This window comes from Mus pahari, chromosome 20, assembly GCF_900095145.1.
Source record: "Mus pahari chromosome 20, PAHARI_EIJ_v1.1, whole genome shotgun sequence".
In the NCBI taxonomy this organism is placed as follows: Eukaryota; Metazoa; Chordata; class Mammalia; order Rodentia; family Muridae; genus Mus; species Mus pahari.
The window spans coordinates 30,430,365-30,449,438 of NC_034609.1; the positions used below are offsets into that span (position 1 = coordinate 30,430,365).

General features: G+C 49.5%; 3 protein-coding genes across 3 annotated transcripts in view; 1 reads left to right on the forward strand and 2 right to left on the reverse strand.

Annotated features, from left to right (window-relative positions):
- Positions 1-2,233: 2,233 nt before the first annotated feature.
- On the forward strand, positions 2,234-15,717 carry Vps4a (vacuolar protein sorting 4 homolog A). The gene is made up of 11 exons (XM_021220011.2): positions 2,234-2,450; positions 7,754-7,865; positions 7,960-8,107; positions 9,219-9,280; positions 9,380-9,499; positions 11,132-11,288; positions 12,259-12,407; positions 12,667-12,748; positions 12,975-13,194; positions 14,459-14,599; positions 15,005-15,717. Exons 1-11 carry the CDS (start codon positions 2,430-2,432, stop codon positions 15,104-15,106), a joined length of 1,314 nt encoding a protein of 437 aa, XP_021075670.1. The 5' UTR covers positions 2,234-2,429; the 3' UTR covers positions 15,107-15,717.
- A 1,428-nt stretch (positions 15,718-17,145) lies between these two features.
- Pdf (peptide deformylase, mitochondrial) lies at positions 17,146-19,068 on the reverse strand. Its single transcript, XM_021220012.2, has 2 exons — positions 18,209-19,068; positions 17,146-17,418 (listed from the first exon to the last, which is right to left on the reverse strand). Exons 1-2 carry the CDS (start codon positions 18,744-18,746, stop codon positions 17,261-17,263), a joined length of 696 nt encoding a protein of 231 aa, XP_021075671.1. The 5' UTR covers positions 18,747-19,068; the 3' UTR covers positions 17,146-17,260.
- The window catches only part of Cog8 (component of oligomeric golgi complex 8), a 7,493-nt gene continuing 7,329 nt past the window's right edge, over positions 18,911-19,074 (reverse strand). Inside the window, exon 5 of the mRNA XM_029532413.1 lies at positions 18,911-19,061. Within this exon, the coding sequence (XP_029388273.1) occupies positions 18,911-19,061 (151 nt within the window). The remainder of the gene's footprint in view (positions 19,062-19,074) is intronic.

The following is a 19,074-nucleotide window of genomic DNA, read 5'->3' on the forward strand; positions in this document are numbered from 1 at the left end:
AAAAAAAACAAAAAAAACAAAAAACGAAGATTAAGGACAAGCCTGGGCTACAGACCCTTTCTCAAAAAAAAAAGGGGGGGGGCTGGTACTCACTGTCCTGGAACTCACTTTGTAGACCAGGCTGGCCTCGAACTCAGAAATCCGCCTGCTTCTGCCTCCTGAGTGCTGGGACTAAAGGCGAGCGCTGTCCTGTTGGTCTTGGAGCTTGCTGTATAGTTCAGGCTGTCCTTGAACTCACAAGAGATCCTCTTGCCTCTGGCTCCCAAGTGCTGGCTATTAAAAGTATGTGCCACCACGATCTTTATTGTAGCTATGGGGGAGAGAACAGCCAGAGGCATCCGGACGAGCCCAGAGCTGAGAAAGAACGGAGTGGACTGAACAGGGCCAGCTGACTGGATCTGTGAGGGGAGCAGGAGCTGAGCAGAGAGGGAGAGACAAGACAAGACCAAGAGGGCACAGAGCTGAAATCGCGGGGTTACGAGGAGAAATGAGTAGCTGGGGAAGAGAAGCCCATGAGCTGGTGACGTTTAGGGGAGGGGAGGACCTGGAGGCTAGTGTGTGCTTCGCTATGCTGATAGGCACCACAGACAGCCATTTGTTTCTTCTGCCAGTGATAAGGGAAATGAAATGGCTCCTTTGATAGAGGGGAACCCGCTTCACAAGTTCCTGAGGAATGCTGGCTTTCCTCTAACTGCTAGAATTTCAGGAAATGGAATTTCCTTTGGACCTGAGAGAGACTCTGCCTGAAACAAAGAAATAGCTGGGCATGGTAACCCAAAACTTTAATCCCAGCAGAGGCAGGCAGATCTCTCAGAGTCTGGGTGGCCAGGAGTGTGGCAATCAGAGGACAACTATAAGATGTCTGCTTTCTCCTTCAACCCGGCAGGAACTGGGGATATTAGCTCATTTGTCTTGTGCACAAGTGTTTTTACCTGCTGATCCATCTCGCTGGCCCAGAAAAGTTAACATTTAAAAACTAGCACAGCCGGGCGTGGTGGCGCACGCCTTTAATCCCAGCACTTGGGAGGCAGAGGCAGGCAGATTTCTGAGTTTGAGGCCAGCCTGGTCTATAGAGTGAGTTCCAGGACAGCCAGGGCTATACGGAGAAGCCCTGTCTCGAAAAAATCCAAAAAAATAAAAAAATAAAAAATAAAAACTAGCACAAACCCGGTGGTGGTACAAGTCTTTAATCTCAGCACTCAGAAGCCAGAGGCAGGTGGATCTCTGAGTTCGAGGTCAGCCTGGTCGACATCCTGAGTTCCAAGATAGCCAAGGCAACACAGTGAAACCCTGTCTTGAAAAAATTATAATAAATAAAAACCATCACAAAACAGGCTTTAGTGGCCGGGCGGTGGTGGCGCACGCCTTTAATCCCAGCACTCGGGAGGCAGAGGCAGGCAGATTTCTGAGTTCGAGGCCAGCCTGGTCTACAAAGTGAGTTCCAGGGCTATACAGAGAAACCCTGTCTCGAAAAACCAAAAAAAAAAAAAAAAAAGAAAAAAAACCAAAAAACAAAAAAACAGGCTTTAGAATCGTTTTCTCCTAACAGTTACCAAGGATTGAACCCACAGTTTGGCATTCACTATGTATACACTAGCTCATTCATTGGTCCCTAGGTCAGGCAAGGTAAATACTAATTAACATAACCTATCAAATAGGTGGAAAACAGCTCCAACATAACCTATCAAATAGGTGGAAAACAGCTCCAGGGAGTTTACGTTTTTTTTTGTTTTGCAAGACAGGGTTTCTCTGTGTAGCCCTGGCTGTCCTGGAACTCACTTTGTAGACTAGGCTGGCCTCGAACTCAGAAATCCGCCTGCCTCTGCCTCCCAAGTGCTGGGATTAAAGGCGTGCGCCACCACGCCCGGCTGGGAGTTTACTTTTTATGGTTAGGTTAACTCAAGTGGGGTACAGATTCTCCTTGTTCCCTCCGCCCTGCCCTTCACTCTCTCACAAGACACGCCCTTGACCGGCCCCGCCCACCTGACTCTCAACTCCGCCCAGAATTCCCATCTTTGTCCACGTCCAGCCCCGCCCCTCTCCCGGATCTTCCAGGCCCCGCCCCCGTTGGCCCCACCCCTCACTCGGCGGCTCCGCCCCTCACTCCGGTTTTACCGACCTTCGGGCTGTTCCTTCATCGGGATCCCACCAGACCCCGCCTCCGGCAGGCCCCGCCCCTCTCGAAGGAGCGATGTCTGCAGTTGCGGGCCATGGCCACAGGGCGGCAGCCGCGTGACTCGGGCTGGGCCGCTCTGGGCCGCGCTCCTCGTTCACCCTCGGACTCGGCTCCGACTGCTAGTGGCAGCCCTGCCCGCGCCGAAAGCCGACCTGCCGGGCTCCTAAGCGGCGGACCCGCCACCTCGGCTCCTCCGGGCCGGACCGAGGCCGCAAGCAGCACCGCGGGGTGTGGAGCGGACCCAGGATATGAAATGACAACGTCAACCCTCCAGGTACTTGGGTGCGGCGCGCCCGCGGAGGCCCAAGGCGGCAGGGCCTGCGGGCCGCGGAGCGGACGGGCGGTGGCCTCCTCGGAGCCCAGCCTGACGGTCCCGGTCGGGCTGCATCGTCCCACCCGTGCTGGAGCCTCTCCCGCGCTCGGAGCCCGAAGGACGTCACCACTGAGCCCCGGCCCAAGCCGAACCGGCGGGCCGGAGTCCAGGACGCGCAGCCGGGGCTGAACTGCTGCCTTGCAGCGGCGCCGCCTCCCCCTGAGCGCGCCCGGGTCCCGCAGGTCGCTCCGGGAGCGTCGGTCACTCGCTCCTGCCAGGCGCCCTGGCAGCTCCCTGAGCTGCTTCCCCGGTTTTCTCGGCCAGCCACCCTTCATTCATTCCCTACGTCCTGCAGGGTGATGCTGGGGTGGCGCCGCCCGGATGAAGGAGCTGTCAGAAAGCATAAACACGGTCAAGGCCTCAGGCTTGTGTTTAAATCCCAGCCCTGCCACTCACCAGTGTGTCTAGGTTTTGGATGTTGGAATGTTGGATTTCCTCATCACTAAAATAGGCAGTGCTCTTGTAGGGTGGTTGTCAGACGGCCTGAGACAATAATTCAGGAAAAGCAATTATAACATAGATTCAGCATATCATGTTCTCGGTAAGCCTTTGCTCATAAAGTAAGCACTTGGGTGGAACCAAGTAAGACTTTATGAAGGAAGGGACTTTAGCCAGAGCTTCAAAGAGTGATTGGTATTCGCATACCTGGTGGTGGTGGGGATGGCTGCTCCAAGTGGAAATACAGGAGTACATTTCTGTACAAGGCTCGAAATTAGATGGAATTCAGAGCCAGAGCCCATTATTCACTGCAGAAACTGTTCTGTTTGTTCTAAGGGTTAAACCAACTTCAGCCCGATCCCACCTGCCTGGCCAGAGTTAGCACTACCTGTGAACCAAGAATATTTATCCAACTTTTAGGAAACAGTTTTATGAAGAGCTAGCACTTGTGCTATAATGGTCATATATTTAAACTGTACCATCCAGGGCTTTTAGAGGTTTGAATCATCACCTTTAACCACTGCTCCTCAACCTTTCTGTCCCATGTAGCATACTCTGTTTGTGGCATTGTACATTGTTGTGTTTGCGTGCATATGTATGTATGGTGTCCATGTGTCTGGGTATGCCAGTGCTCACACACACATTCCCATCCCCTGCCTGTGTGGGGAGGTCAGAGAATAACATGCACACATCGGTTCTCTTCCTGATGTTCAACTCAGGCTGTCAGGCTGAGGAAGGAAGCCACTTTCTTTTTTCCTGGGATTTACTTTATTCTTTGACGTTTCATACTTGTCAACAATGAGTCTGGGTCTTGTGTTCTTCCAGCTACTGCCACTCACCCCTCAGGCAAGGCCAGTACACCCCCTACTCCTGTGCCCTCCCTCTCAGTAACCAGCTATGCCCAGTTAGTGCTTCTTAAATTCTGATTGCTCTTAGTGAGTTCATCTTTCACAGCACCCCTCCATTCTCTGGCTCTTTCCTCCCCTCTTCCAGTTTTTCCCTTGTACCTTGGGGACATGGGGTGATAACAGTCTTACTTAGGGCTGAGCCCTCCCTCAATAGACACTTATTCTCAGGAGTCTCTGCACCTACTGCTAATCATCTAACTCACCACCACTGAGAGGGCGGCAGCTTCTCTGGCCTAGATTATATGTGTGGAGATAAGTATAAATATTTAGAAGACATGGCGATATCATGTCATCTAATAAAACAACAGTGTCGGGCTGGTGAGATGGCTCAGTGGGTAAGAGCACCCGACTGCTCTTCCGAAGGTCCAGAGTTCAAATCCCAGCAACCACATGGTGGCTCACAACCATCTGTAACAAGATCTGACTCCCTCTTCTGGAGTGTCTGAAGACAGCTACAGTGTACTTACATATAATAAATAAATAAATCTTTAAAAAAAAAAAAAAAAAAAAAAGTGTAGGTTCTTCTCTAGGCCTGTAGTCCCTCAGCCATGGGCTTCTGACCAGCTTTCCAGCGCCAGATCTGAATCCTTCCCTACACAGAGGGCCTCAGATCCAAGCCAGATATAGTTGAGTGCCCCCTAACTTTTGTGCTACTATTGGACCAATGGCAGGTCAGTAGTGTAACATGTATGGCTGGTTTCAGGGATACTATTGATGTCTTTTCTCCCCCAGAGACTAGCACTATGAAAGTCAGGCCACAGGTCAGTTTCTTCTTGCTTTCTTTTTCTTTTTCTTTTTTTTTGGGGGGGGGGGGAAGACAGGGTTTCTCTGTATAGCCCTAGCCATCCTGGCTGGCCAAGCTGGTCTCAAACTCAGAGATCCACCTGCCTCTGCCTCCTGAGTGTTGAGATTAAAAGCATGTGTCACCATCACCTGGCTAAAGTTTTCTTTAAATGGATTCATACAATGTGTAGTTCTGTCTGACTTGACTTAACCTAATATCACAGTCATTTACATTGTTTAAATGACTTGGGGAAAGGGGCTTTCAGGCTTTCATGACATAATTTAAAATTCAGATTTTGATGCCTATAAATAAAGTTTTATTGGATAATATCCTAGCTCATATTGTCTGTAACTGCATTTGTGCTGCATTTGTGCTACAGAGATTAGATAGCCCACAAAACCCAGCATACTTGCTGACTGGGTTTTTAACGGAAATTCTGTCAGGTCCCTGTGAGCACCCATTTGTCACACCTTTTCTTCATCTCAACCTTTGCCATGGGTGTCACTAGAGATGTGGCAGGGCTGGCAGTTTAATTTGTCACCTTACCTCCTGTTATGCAAAGCTGTTTCTCTCCTTTGAAACTAAGACCTCCTTAGCAAGCGAAAGACAGCATTGGTTGCCAGAAAACTGTAGTGCACCAGTAGGAGCTCTAACAGTGTTCAGCAGAGGTGAGACAGGCCTGCTGTGCTCTGGGGGGGTGGGGGGGTGGAGGAGCCTCAGGTATTGTTCTGAACCTACACTTTGCTCTTTTATTTTGATGCATGTATTTTGCCTGTTTGTGTATATGCACCTTGTTGCGTGCCTGATGCTCTCTGTGTCCAGATGGAGGTGTCTGATACCCTAGAACTGGAGTCACAGACAGTCCTGAGCCACCACAAGGCTCCTGGGAATCAAACAAGGGCCTCTGCAAGAGCAGCAAGTGCAGCCAGGCTCGCTGGCATACGCCTTTCTCTTAGCACCTCGCTGGAGGCTGAGGCCAGCCTCAGTTACATTTGGAGTTCCAGGCCAGTCAGAGCTCTGAGTGAGACCCTGTCTCAAAACAAAACAAAGAGCAGCAAGTACCATGAACTGCAGAGTCATCGTCCCAGATCCATATTTCTTTTGTTTTGTTGGGCTTATTTTGCCTGCCTATATGTCTGTGTACCAGGGTTTTTTGTTTTGTTTTGTTGTTTGTTTGTTTTTTTGGGATGGGGATGCTTTTTCGAGACAGGGTTTCTCTGTGTGGCCTTGGCTGTTGTGGAACTAGCTCCATAGACCAGGCTGGTCTCTGACCTGCCACTGCCATCCAAGTGCTGGGATTAAGGTATGTGTCATGTCACCACCAGGCAGGCTATCTATCTGTCTGTCTGTCTGTCTGTCTGTCTGTCTGTTTGTTTTCTGCTCCTACTTATTTGCTAGGTACCTGGGAAGAGTTGAAGGGGCATCTGATCCCCTAGCTGGGATTCAAACCAGATTTCTCTACAAGAGCAACAAATGCTTATAACTGCTGAATTATCTTTTTTGCCTTATTTTTTACATTTTATACATTATTTATGTGTGTTGAGGCCAGAGGACAACTTTCAGGAGCAGTAGGTTTTCCTTGAGTGTGGAATCTCTTCAGGAATTAGGTGTCTCCTTCCTCCATGTGTTCTAGGAATTTAACTCGGAGCTCCAGGTTTGCACAGCAGTGATTTTACCCACTGAGCCATCACAGCAGCCCTCTGACCCTTCCCACTATACTTCATTTTAAAGGGACAGGCCAGAGTCCAAAGAACTGAGGGTGTTAACTGTAGAGAAAAGAGGCCACCAGGACCAGGTCCTGTCTCCATGGTTTATAAAAACCCAGGGCGGGGGAGGACAGATGGATGGATGGATGGATGGACAGGCAGACAGACAGAAACAGTTCGCTCACCTGCAGGATGGGTCAGCTGGCCATGCTGTGTGTAAGCAACAGGGATCAAAGCATGACTGTTGTTGACATTCTCACTTTCCTGTCTCCTCATTCTAGTGAGTTCCTCTCATGTAGCCTGCCTCCTCACCCAGCCTGGCAGTCTTACAGAGCTGTCTGTGTGCCTTTCTTACAGATGAGATGGCTAAACAAATGGCCTGGCCCTGCCAAGAGCTGGTCAGGAGGTTGTTTGCAGTGGCTAGAGCAGGGTCTGTAGTGGGATCTGCCTGCCAGGCGGCTAGTGCCGCACCAGATGGCTTTTGTGGATTTAAGAAGCTGCAGTTTTTGAAGCTGGCTTGTATGGGCCTCCAGTTGAGCGCAGAGTGTGGCCCCGCAGAGACTGAGTCTCTCAAAGGCAGCCCTCCAGAGTTCTGAGAGCCAGCAGGCAGTCCCTCCACGAGCTACTGGTTTATAATGTGGCTGAGCCTCCCTTCCCAGACATCAGCTTTAGGCAGTTCAAGAAAACTCTTCTCTTCTGCCCATGGAGTGGCCTAGGCAGTAGAAGGGGATAGAGGTGTCTTTGAGGGTTCTGTTGGATTGAAACTATCAGGTCCACGAAGGGCTTTAACTGGTTACTTTGTTTGTTTTGTTTTTGTTTTTTGAGACAGGGTTTTTCTGTGTAGCCCTGGCTGTCCTGGAATTCACTTTGTAGACCAAGCTGGCCTCGAACTCAGAAATCCGCCTGCCTCTGCCTCCCAAGTGCTGGGATTAAAGGTGTGCGCCACCACACCAGGCTACTTTTTGGGGGATGGGGTGGGGGGGTGGCGGTGGGGAGTCTGGACTAAGTATGTTCTGGCTTTGCTGAGCCAGTCCATCTTTCCCTTGGAGCATTGAAATAGACTCAGACTTGTTCCGTGGGCCTGCCTTTGGAGCCCCAGCCCCAGACATTAATGTCAGTTTCCATTAGCCAAGCTTGAGAACAGAATGGAGGACGGGGTGGCCTCTGACCACCGAGCTCCCTAAGAGGGCCAGCTGTCTTTTCAAGCCCTTCTAGTTGGTGGCAGGAAAGTAGGGCAACGTAATGGCCTGCAACCAATAAACCCACAGGCCTGGCACTAACTCCCATCTAATCTCATTCTGCTGCTTGTGACTCCAAAGCTTTTTGGATCCCTTGGGGAGCTTTGAGCTATATGCCTTGCCTTTCCAGAAAGCCATCGATCTGGTGACAAAAGCCACAGAAGAGGACAAAGCCAAGAACTACGAGGAGGCACTCCGTCTCTACCAGCATGCTGTGGAGTATTTCCTCCACGCCATCAAATGTGAGTCACTCTTGGGGTCACCTGGCTGTAGTGCCCTGGAGGGGAGGGCAGGCACATGGGGCTCAGGGAGGCCACTGCGTTTCTCCTTCTGCAGATGAAGCACACAGTGACAAGGCCAAGGAGAGCATTCGAGCAAAGTGCATGCAGTACCTAGACAGAGCTGAGAAGTTGAAGGACTATTTACGAAACAAAGAGAAACATGGCAAGAAGCCAGTCAAAGAGAACCAGAGTGAAGGCAAGGGGTGAGTGAGTGTGCTGGGGGATGCAGCCATGGGGCCAGAGTCCCTGGGCGCATGCTCCTGTTTCACGGGGTTGCCATCATTCTTTTTTTTTTTTTTTAAGATTTTTTTTTTTTCAGAGAGTTCTTTTTTTAAAATTTATTTATTATTATTATTTTCTTTATTTACATTTTAAATGCTATCGTGAAAGTTCCCTATACCCCACCCCCACCCCTGCTCCCCTGATTTATTTATTTATTATATGTAAGTACACTGTAGCTGTCTTCAGACACTCCAGAAGAGGGCATCAGATTTCCTTACAGATGGTTGTGAGCCACCATGTGGTTGACTGGGATTTGAACTCAGGACCTTTGGAAGAGCAGTCGGTGCTCTTACCCGCTGAGCCATCTCGCCAGCCCCCAGCATCATTCTTGATGCGAAAGCTGCCTTGGACTTCTGTTGCACCCTTCTTAGGGGGCGTCTATCTCCTCGGGGTAAAACACCAGCAGCTGCTTTCAGTAAGCAGAAAACAGTGTCTGACTTCCCAGAATGAAAACAGATTGAGAAAGGGACAGGAGATGGGAAGTGGGAGGTTGGAGGATGGGAAAGCGAAGGCTGGGCAGCAGCTGGCTGTTGGCATGAGAGCAGCCCCCTTTAACAGTTTTATGTTGTTTTGAGACAAAGTTTCATTATGTAGTTTTACATTTATTAACTTTGATTTTATTTAATTTTAAACTTCATATCTTTTTGCGCTTTGAATTCTCTGGAGTGGCAACTCCACGTTGTTCGTCTGTTTTTGAGTTCATCTGAAGCCTCTCTGACAGTTACAGTGACTTGACTTGGTGTTCAGCTCCGCTGAAGCGCAGTGCCCTCATTAGCCTGCAGGAAAGGCAGCTGCCAGTCTCCTTATTCCTTTAATGAAGAATTGAGAATAGGTTATGAATGTTTCCTCTGAGGGATCGTGGCACTCATATTTAGATATCTTTTTGCTTGTCCCTCATCAATGGTAAGCCAGCAACACACGCACACGTGCACATGCATAATAAGCATGTGTGCTACTAGAGCTGCTTTCACTCACAGAGCCTCCTTGCTTCCAGAATGGAGGGCCAACTTGATCTTCTGTTTCCTTTCTTAGTAGTGACAGTGACAGCGAAGGGGATAACCCAGAGAAAAAGAAATTACAAGAACAATTGATGGGTAAGAGGCCTGAGGCCTGTGGTAATAGGAGGGGTGTGCCATGGGTTCTTTTCTGGTTACTTGTGCTCATTGGTCAGTCTGGGGTCCTCCTTTTTGTAGGTGCTGTTGTGATGGAAAAGCCTAACATACGGTGGAATGATGTAGCTGGGCTGGAGGGGGCTAAAGAGGCTCTCAAAGAAGCTGTGATTTTGCCAATTAAATTCCCACACTTATTCACAGGTAAGAAAGGAGCATGATGCATATCTTTGATCCCAACATTTAGAAGGCAGAGGCAGATGGACTCAGAGTTGAAGACCAGCCTGGTCTATAGAGTAAGCTCTACAATAGTCAGGGCTACACAGAGAAACCCTGTCTCGAAAAAACAAAATAAATAAATAAATAAGAAAATAGAATGTAGTTACTAGCCCAGGTATAAAACTACCAGCATGAGGAATCTAGCTGGGGTTCGGCCCTCAGTGTCTCATAATAGATGGTAGGTAGCCTCATGTCCTCAGGACACAGCTCATAGAGGGTAGATTCTGGTCTGGCTGCCTGTTGTGTCTGCTCTGCTCACCACAGCCATCTACTATGTGACTTGTTGGTTGGTTTGTTTCTTTCCTTTTGCTGGGATGGAAATTGGGACCTAGGCAAGCACTATAGCCCTGACCCTGACCCTGATGTTTTTGTGCACTGAGAATACTTGAATGGCAGTTCTTCTACCGTGTGTAAGTCCTGGGTTTGGTTCTCAGCATCACAGAAATCGGATGTGGTGTATCGCACTGTCATTCCTGTAGTCTCAGCACTTGGGAGGCAGGATGATTGGAAGGTTGGGGCCATTCTTGGTTAAATTATGAGCCTGTAGGCCAGGGCTAGAGAGATGGCTCAGCAGTTAAGAGCACTGACTGCTCTTGTAGAGGTCCTGAGTTCAAATCCCAGCAACCACATGGTGGCTCACAACCATCCGTAATGAGTTGTAGGTCAGCCTGAGAAACTTAAGACTTGGACTTGGAATAGACCATCTCAATGAGCAAGTAGAGTCAGGAACCAGAGCTGGCCAATTCCCTTGTTGAAGACATGGGGCCATTATTAAGATGAGGTCTGAGTTCCCAACAGGTATTTGGTTCTCTTCTAAAATCAGTAGTTTTTATGGAATTCTCTGTTTTCCTGTAGTGACTGTGACTAAAGGCCTTACACTTTATTTTTTATATAAACTTTATAACTTTGTTTCGAGATTTGTTTTTATTTTAAGTATATTGGTATTTTGTCTGCATGTTATGTCTGTGTACCATATTTGTGCAGTTGCCTTAAAGGCCAGAAGAGTGCTGGATCCCCTGAAACTAGAATTACAGTTATGACCTGCCTTGTGGGTGCTGGGATCAAACCCCGGTCTACTGAAAGAGTATTCAGTGCTATTAACCAAGCCATTTCTCCAACCCCACAACTTGATTGTGTATGTGTGGTATGTTCATGCATAATTATATATGTTCCCATGTGTGGGGATGCATGTATGTGTACATGTATATAGAGGTCAGAGGATGATGTCAGGTGTCTTTCTCAGTTGCTGTTCACCATATGACAGACAGATGAGGGTTGCAGGGGAGGCAGGGCCAATACTTAACCCCAAAACTCAATGATTCAGCTCGTCCAGCCAGCTTACTCTAGGTCTCACCTAGCTCTGCTTTCCAAACTCTGGGCTTATAGGCAGGCCATCACTCTTGCATGGTATTTTCCCAGGTGCTGGGGAGCTGTACTTTAGTACTCATGCTTATAGGACAAGCATTCTGCCTCCTGAGCAGGCCTCTGCCTTCAACTTTCCTTTGTTCCTTTTTCAACATCAGGAAACAGCTGAGTTCTGTTCATTCTTTATTACAGGCAAACGCACTCCTTGGCGGGGTATACTGCTCTTTGGGCCCCCAGGCACAGGCAAGTCCTACCTGGCCAAAGCCGTAGCAACAGAAGCCAACAACTCCACCTTCTTCTCTGTGTCCTCCTCGGATCTGATGTCTAAGTGGTTGGGGGAAAGTGAGAAGTAAGTCAGCCATCAGCTATGCTACAGCAGCCTTGGCAGCTGCTGGTAGTCCAGCTTCCTGGCCCCTTGGAAATCACTTCCCAGAGGAGCTGCTGTTGGATAATCGGGGATAGTAGTCAGAACAAGCTCTTACTTCTTGAGACGCTGTCCTGATACACATATGTCTGGAAACGTGGAAAAGACGAGGCACCCCTGTAATCCTAGCACTCAGCATACAGAGGCAGAAGGATTACAAGTTCAAGGTCAGCCTGCTCTGTGTAATTAGACCTTCCTTCAAAGCAAATTAAAAAAGGAGTGAGAGAGATGGCCCAGAGGTTCAAAGGACCTGGGCTTAGCTCTCAGCACCCACAACAGCCAGCTCACAACTGTCTATAATTCCAATTTCAGGGGATCTGACACCCCAACACAGACATACATACAGGCAGAACACCAATGTAAGTAAAGTAAAAATGGGAAATGAACCAAGTGTAAGTGTGTATCACCTGCTTGTTTTCTTCTTGGTTTTATGAGACAGAATCTCATGTACCACAGGCTGGTTACAATCTCCATCAGTACCAGAGGCTGACCTTGAACTTCTGATTGTCCTGGCACTACCTCCTCAGGGTTGGGGTAGTAGACATATGTCACATCTGTAGTCAGTTGTATATCCTCTTTGGGGCACCTCATTGGGTTTAGCTTATCCCTCAAGATGACCTCCATTCTGTGATACGAATCTGAGGCTCAGAGAAAGGGAAGGATTCTTCCCAAGTCCAGAGCTAATGAATGGGGCTCCCTCCCAAGATCTGAGGCTGATGCCACAGCAAGGTCTGTTTGAGGACTTGTCTGCCCCGTTTTTCCTCTTGCCATTTTTTTTTGTTTGTTTGTTTGTTTTGCCTTCCTGTGGGAGAGGCACCAGGTTTAATGACTGGGTCTCAGGGTGGGCATGTTTGGGTGGAGTGTCCAGGTCTTGACCCCTTTCTCACTCTCACAGGCTAGTCAAGAACCTGTTTGAGCTGGCCAGGCAGCATAAGCCTTCGATCATCTTCATTGATGAGGTGGATTCCCTCTGTGGGTCACGGAATGAAAATGAAAGTGAAGCTGCCCGCAGGATCAAAACAGAGTTCTTGGTCCAGATGCAAGGTGTGTGCTTGTACCTTATCACTCTTTGGCTGTCTTCTACCTAAAGGCAACCCAGGACTCCATTATGTAGCTGCACTGGGCACAATGGAGGAGAGTCACTTCTGATGCCTCAGACAGGGTTCTGAGACCTTTGTTGTGTCCCTTCCCATCCCTCAGAATAAGTGGTGCTATAGGGAAGCCCCAAGACATGGTTTAGTTTCCCATGGGGCCTGGCTGCTCCTGCAGGCATCTTCAGTCACTTGTCTCCCATTCTCCACAGGAGTGGGGAATAATAATGATGGGACTCTTGTTCTTGGTGCCACAAACATCCCCTGGGTGTTGGACTCAGCCATCAGGAGGAGGTGAGTCTTCTCCCAGAAGGAGTCGTTATCTTTGTTTAGCTATGGTCAGTTTGTGACCAGCCATCTGCCCCCATTTCTCTAGAATCTTCTCAAGTCTGCATGTGGAGTAGAGCCCTGTGGTAAAGCTGGGTACTGGGCCTGGATCACTCATTTCAACATGCAGGCAGGCCTTGCCTTTCCCACCGTCCTGCTATCAGCTTTCATTTCATGTCATGCATCTTTCCAGGTTTGAAAAGCGAATTTATATCCCATTGCCAGAGGAAGCAGCCCGTGCCCAGATGTTTCGGTTACATCTGGGAAGCACACCCCACAACCTCACAGATGCTAACATTCACGAGCTGGCCCGCAAGACAGAAGGCTACTCAGGAGCAGATATCAGCATCATTGTGCGGGACTCCCTCATGCAGCCAGTCAGAAAAGTACAGTCAGCAACACACTTCAAGAAGGTGAGTGGCAGCAGTGGCTTAGGCAGTGTTGCCTGTCAGGAGGTGTCGGTAGCCTCTCCAACAACTTTCTGTCTGCTCAAGGGACATTCTCTGTGGGAGAACCAAGGGTAGGTATTAAGTACCCTATGCTCTAGAACTGGAGCAATGCCATGCATCCTGCCTGCAGTTACTGCTGGAGTACATGCTCTTTAGCTATAGGAAACAGAAGATAGGCAGCATCATGTGGGAGGGCAGGGTGCACACAAACCAAAACTTGCACTGTGCCAGACAAAATAAGTGGAAGGGGATTTGCCCACTCATTCAGGCACATCTTTGCTGAGTGCCAGCCCTGTCCTGGGTGTATGAAAGGCAGTAATGCAGACAACCAGTGAGAGAAATGCTAATTCTCCTTAAATACTGAGTACCTGCCAGAGCAAAGTGGCGTCATCAGGAGTTTCAGAAGTGTGGCGGGGTGAGCGGTTTGCTCTATCAGAAGACAAACCACACCGGAGTGACCTGAGCCATCGCCTGAGGGTTTGGTTTGCTTAGGTGTTTCCCCATTGCAGGAGTCTTCAGTGAGGGGAACGTTTTTGCTGCAGGTACAGTTGGGATGAGTCTTGGTAGCATTATAGGGAAGATCTGGAGGCCAGCAGCTAGAAGATCACACTGTAATCAAATCAACCCTCCAGGACCTCTCACCCTTTGTCTATTGGTTGTTTACACGTGCACACATAGAGTTCATGAGTTCTCTGCTACTATGTGGATCTGGGAGATCCAACTCAGGTCATCAGGCTTGGTTACAATTGCCTTTACCTGCTAAGCCATCTCACTAGCCCATGTACATTTGTCTTTAAGATGGTTCAATTAGTCGAGGACAATCTCAAACTCAACTATAGTTGAAGATGACCTTGAGCTAATACATCCTGTACTTTCTTAGTGCTGAGATTACAGGTGTTTGCCACCAGGTTTCTTGTTTGACTTGTTTTAAATGCTGTGGGGGTGGGGAGGGCAGTATATGAAGATGCCACCACGTATTTTGGAGGTAAAAGGACAACTTTGTGGTGTTGGTTCTCTTTTACAGATGGAACTCAGGTCACCAGGTTTGCATGCCAGGTGCCTTTAAGCACTGACTGAGTCGTCTTTCAGACCCTCAGACTGTTTTAAAGGTGCTTTTTCCTCCTCCAACTTTGATGACTAGAACCTCAGTACTCCCCTCAGCCATCCTTAGGTCCTGATGTACACACTACCAACAAGAGCCAGCCTCACAGTCTCTGCTTGGTTTCAGGTTTGTGGCCCTTCTCGAACCAACCCTAATGTGATGATTGATGATCTTCTGACCCCGTGTTCTCCAGGAGACCCAGGGGCCACAGAGATGACTTGGATGGATGTCCCTGGTGATAAACTCTTAGAGCCTGTGGTTTGCATGGTAAGTGACCCACTGGGAGGAAACCAGGAAGTCCAAAATAGCCCTTCCAGAACCTTTGGGGTGCAAGGACCTTTTGAGGTCCTTAGGGCCTATAAGAGGAAAAGTCAAGACACTAATTATCATTCCAAGGCCTGGCTTTTTAGTCCAGAAGGAAGCCAGTGAAAATCTTTTTCACATGGCTCTTACCTGAACAGTCTAGACCTCTCCTAGTTTTGTCAGCTGTCTGCAATGTGGGGTGAATTCAGTAACAGAACTACGTCTGGGATGGGATGAGAGCTGCGGGGTGAAGGGTGAAGTAGTCTTTCAGAAGGAAGGCAGGCCTCCTGTCAGTCTAGATAGCATGACAAAAGGAGAGTGCTGAGGACCTGGGGTCAGCCTTTTTCAGCTACATGTTTATCTCTGCAGTCGGACATGCTCCGGTCTTTGGCCACTACCCGGCCCACAGTGAATGCAGATGACCTCCTGAAAGTAAAGAAATTCTCTGAGGACTTTGGGCAGGAGAGCTAAAGCTTCATGTGATAATGAAATTGAGTCTGACTGGAGCAAATTCATGGGACTTCCTACACCAGTGGCCAGGCAGGGCCTGAAGTCGTGAAGTCAATAGTATTTCCTCTACTGCCTGGCTGGCACCCTAGTAGGATGAAGAAGGGGCCTCCGCAGCTGCAGAGATCTTCACCCTGTAGGACACTTGACACTGGCTCTGCATACTTCACTACTGGATGCTCACACTCCTTGCCCTGATCTGTTTTTGTCTAACTTTTGTTCCCCTAAATTAATGCTGCTTTGATTTCTGTCTTGTTTATAAATAAAGAGAAAACCATCTGGGAAATGGTAAGGAGTGGGAGCCGCCAGGCCCTGCGCTCACTCCTTTCCTCTTAACTCTGGCTACTTGTGAGCTGACTGTGGTAAAGTAGGAAAAGCCATCCCACCCTCCTAAGCTTGCAGCTGGAGCTTCAGGTCCTCCTTGCAGGAGCTGACAGCTTCTGCAAACACAATGCCGTTTCCATCAGAAGAGACGGCAGACAGGCAGATCTTATCGCTGCCTTCACCTGAGAACTGAGCCCAGCCTCTGCTGGTCCTGTCCTGGAGATATCTAATAAAACCTTTTCCCTTATTGAGCTACTGGGTCTTCTCATTTTTGATTCTAGTATGGAGTTCTTTGAGAGTAAAGCTTACTTCTGGTAAGGCCCTCTGGATTGCTCTCTGCTTTCCTTAGCAGGGCAGGAAGCAGGGGTGCTCATAAGGCCTGCAAACCGTAAGGCTCAGGCAGATCCTAAACTTCTGATCCTCTTGCTTCCAGCTCCGAAAGGCTGGGATTATAGGAATGGTAATGTTAGGTCTATGTTCCCATGAGATAACCTAGTAACTGCTACTGAATAGATGCCACCTGGTTTAGAAGGTCCCCAGGTAAGGTAGATCTGGAAATGCTGGGTGACACCAGTCCTCCAATAGCTGGTGTTATTCTGTATTTTACTTGATGTTAGGAATCAAACCCAGGTCCCTCCACTTTAAGTACTGTTCTTTCTACCAGAGCTATTTATGCTCCAGCTATAAGTTGAAAATGAAAGGGCCAGAACTGAATCTGTAGCCAAGATTATGTTGGCCTTTCACTGTTTGCTTTGCTCTGATCAAAAGTGGTTACCAGTAGAAGCTTTGTTCTTTAGATTTTCTTTTAATTATGTTTCTGTGTAAGTTTATACCCAGAACAGTGCCTGCAGAGGCCAGGAGGAGGTACTCAATCCCCTGGAGCTGGAGTTACAGATACAATGAGCTGTCTGATATAAATGCTCAGAACCGAACTCTAGGGTTTTACAAAAGCAAGTACTCTTTAACCTAACTGCCTAGCCATCACCCCAGATTTGAGCTTTTCTTTTCTTTTAAGAGAATCTCACTATGTTCCTTTGATGACCTCAAACATCAGCCTATGATTTCCAACAAAGTGCTGGAATTAAAGGTGTGCCACCACACTCAGACTTTTTTTTTTTTTTCCTTTTTTCTGAGACAGGGTTTCTCTGTGTAGCCCTAGCTGTCCTGGAACTCACTTTGTAGACCAGGCTGGCCTCGAAATCTGCCTGCCTCTGCCTCCCAAGTGCTAGGATTAAAGGCGTGCTCCACCACTGCCTGGCCCGCACTCAGACTTTTAAGACCCTGCATTTTAAGACAACTTTAGAGTCCAGCAGTAGTTCAACGTACCTTCAGTCCCAACGCTCAGGAGTACAGAGGCAGGTATCTCTCTTAAGTTTGAGGCCAGCTTGGTCTACAGAGTGAGTTCCAGGACAGCTAAGGCTACACAGAGAAACCTGAAACCTGGTCCTGAAAAACCAAATCTTTTGGATATCTGGTCTACCTTATCAATCAAGTGTTGGCTGTGGGGGTAGAATATGTGTCCATACAGAGAATGTTTACCTGCCCACTCCTCTCCATGGGAAATTGTCAGGAAATAGCCACTCCTTCTTTAAGGGTATATCTGTACTCCTGCTGTAATCGTATTCTGTCAGATCTGATTTCAGGGCAAGCATTTCTATCATCTTCATCCCAGACCAGCACACAGCAGCAGCCCACGGTTTACTGTCAGATTGGAACCAATTCCAAGTTGAAGCACAAGATGTGACCATCTTAATCTACATGCTAGTTTTCCAGATCCTCAATTCAAGGAGAGCTTTAGTCATTCACCTCCATCCAGTGGAGATTGGTAAATGTCCCACTGTCCATTTTGTCGATGAACAAGCAGCCCTGCAAGTGATCCATCTCATGCTGGATGATTCGAGCTGTCCAACCACTTGCCGACCATACCACTGGCTCTCCTTTTGGGTCCAGTCCTGCAGAGGGAGTTACAGGCTCGATGAGGTGAGGCTTTGTTGAATTCATGCTCAACCTCCTGTCCCTATTTTCTGTCCCGTGCCCTGGCCATGCCTATTCATATCCTGTCTACAGAGGCAACATCGAAGAGTGAATGTGGACAACAGCTCTTATCCCTCCTAGAAAGGATACCCCAACTTTGTCCAGCGCCGACTTTTTTTTTTCCCAGACAGGGTTTCTCTGTACAGTTCTGGCTGTCCTGGAACTCACTCTGTAGACCAGGCTGGCCTCGAACTCAGAAATCCGCCTGCCTCTGCCTCCCGAGTGCTGGGATTAAAGGCGTGCGCCACCATGCCTGGACAGCGCCGGACTTTTTACTCAGCGTGATTTCCAGCACTACTACAGGGCAAGGATAAGAAATCAAAACTCTTTTCAAGTGCTGTTTATCAAAGGTATTTCAGCTTGGCACTGTAGCAAATAATAACCATATTCCATAAATGTGAGCTTAGGCATGGAATGGTTTGTTGCCCTAGTCTGGGTAAATCTGGGTCCCACTTTCTTACACAAGCCCCACCACAACAGATAAACTAGGAAAATCATGTGTGCAATAGAGACACACTTACATGGAAATCTATATACCTACCTATGAGAAAGGGGAAGGACTGACTCCATAGCTAAGGAATCACCCCGCGACCCATCTATGCGGGCCTGCCCTGCTCTTCAGGAGTTGCGTCGGCTCCCGAGTGCCACTGTCTGCACTGTCTCCAGCCAGGGAGAGCAAGACCACCCCGCTGCCCACGACCTCTGCACCTGAGATCTGCACGGCTTGGAAGCGAGGCACACACGCCAGAAAGCCAGCGACACTCTCGCAGCCCTCGGGGAAGGTGACCAAGCGGCTGTCCAACACCCTCAGGCTGGGGTTCACCAGCACCCGAAGTGGGAAGGGTTCCATCTGACGCAGCTCGCGCAGGCGCGGTGAGAAGGCACGGAGGAGCGCGTCCGGGAACTCGAGCGCCAGCACTTGCAGCGGCACCCCGAGCTGCGGTGCACTGAGGCCCACACAGCCGCGCCGTCGCATTACCTGCACCAGCCGCCCCACCAGCCGCTGCAGCTCCGGCCCCGCTAGCTGCTCGGGCTCCACCGGGGCCGCCACGACGCGCAGCACCGGGTCCCCGACCTGGCACACGCGCGCGTACGGCGGCTGCGGCGCGCCCCACACAAGGCGCCTGAGGTACCGCCAGTAGGAGCGCGTGCGCGCGGGGCCCTCCAAGGCGGCCAAGGAGCTGCAGCTCTGCGCCCCGCTCCGCGGACCCCACGCCGGCCGCGGCAGCCTGCCCAGCAGCAACATGGCGCCGGGAAACGCCGCGGCCCTTCCTTCCGCTAGCGCCACAGACGCCGGGAAGCCGGGAAGCGTAGTTCCCGCGTAACTTCCGGACGCCCATCCTAGGGAACAGCAGGCGGGTGGCGACAGTCGTCGGTTTTATTCAAGATGCAAGTACCACAGGGCCCGCGCTATCCTGGGCAGCGCCGTGCCCTCAGGGCTGCTCCCCAGCCTGCGGGCAGGGGACACTGCCTATGGCTGCTCCCTCCCTCGGTGGCTCGGCTGGTAGCGGCTCCCCCTCCTCGGGCTCCTGAGGCAGCAGTTCCCCTGGTTCCCCCTTCTCTGTAACAGGCTC

What these genes read in the sequence shown, in the direction of transcription:
- Vps4a (XM_021220011.2), top strand. Translation starts at nt 2,430, where the DNA reads ATGACAACGTCAACCCTCCAG. An exon ending in AACCAGAGTGAAGGCAAGGG is followed by an intron (nt 8,108 to 9,218) that starts GTGAGTGAGTGT and finishes TTCCTTTCTTAG; the next exon opens with TAGTGACAGTGACAGCGAAG. An exon ending in ATTCCCACACTTATTCACAG is followed by an intron (nt 9,500 to 11,131) that starts GTAAGAAAGGAG and finishes TCTTTATTACAG; the next exon opens with GCAAACGCACTCCTTGGCGG.
- Pdf (XM_021220012.2), bottom strand. Translation starts at nt 18,746, where the DNA reads ATGTTGCTGCTGGGCAGGCTGCCGCGGCCGGCGTGGGGTCCGCGGAGC. An exon ending in CCAAGCCGTGCAGATCTCAG is followed by an intron (nt 17,419 to 18,208) that starts GTGCAGAGGTCG and finishes CTCCCTCTGCAG; the next exon opens with GACTGGACCCAAAAGGAGAG.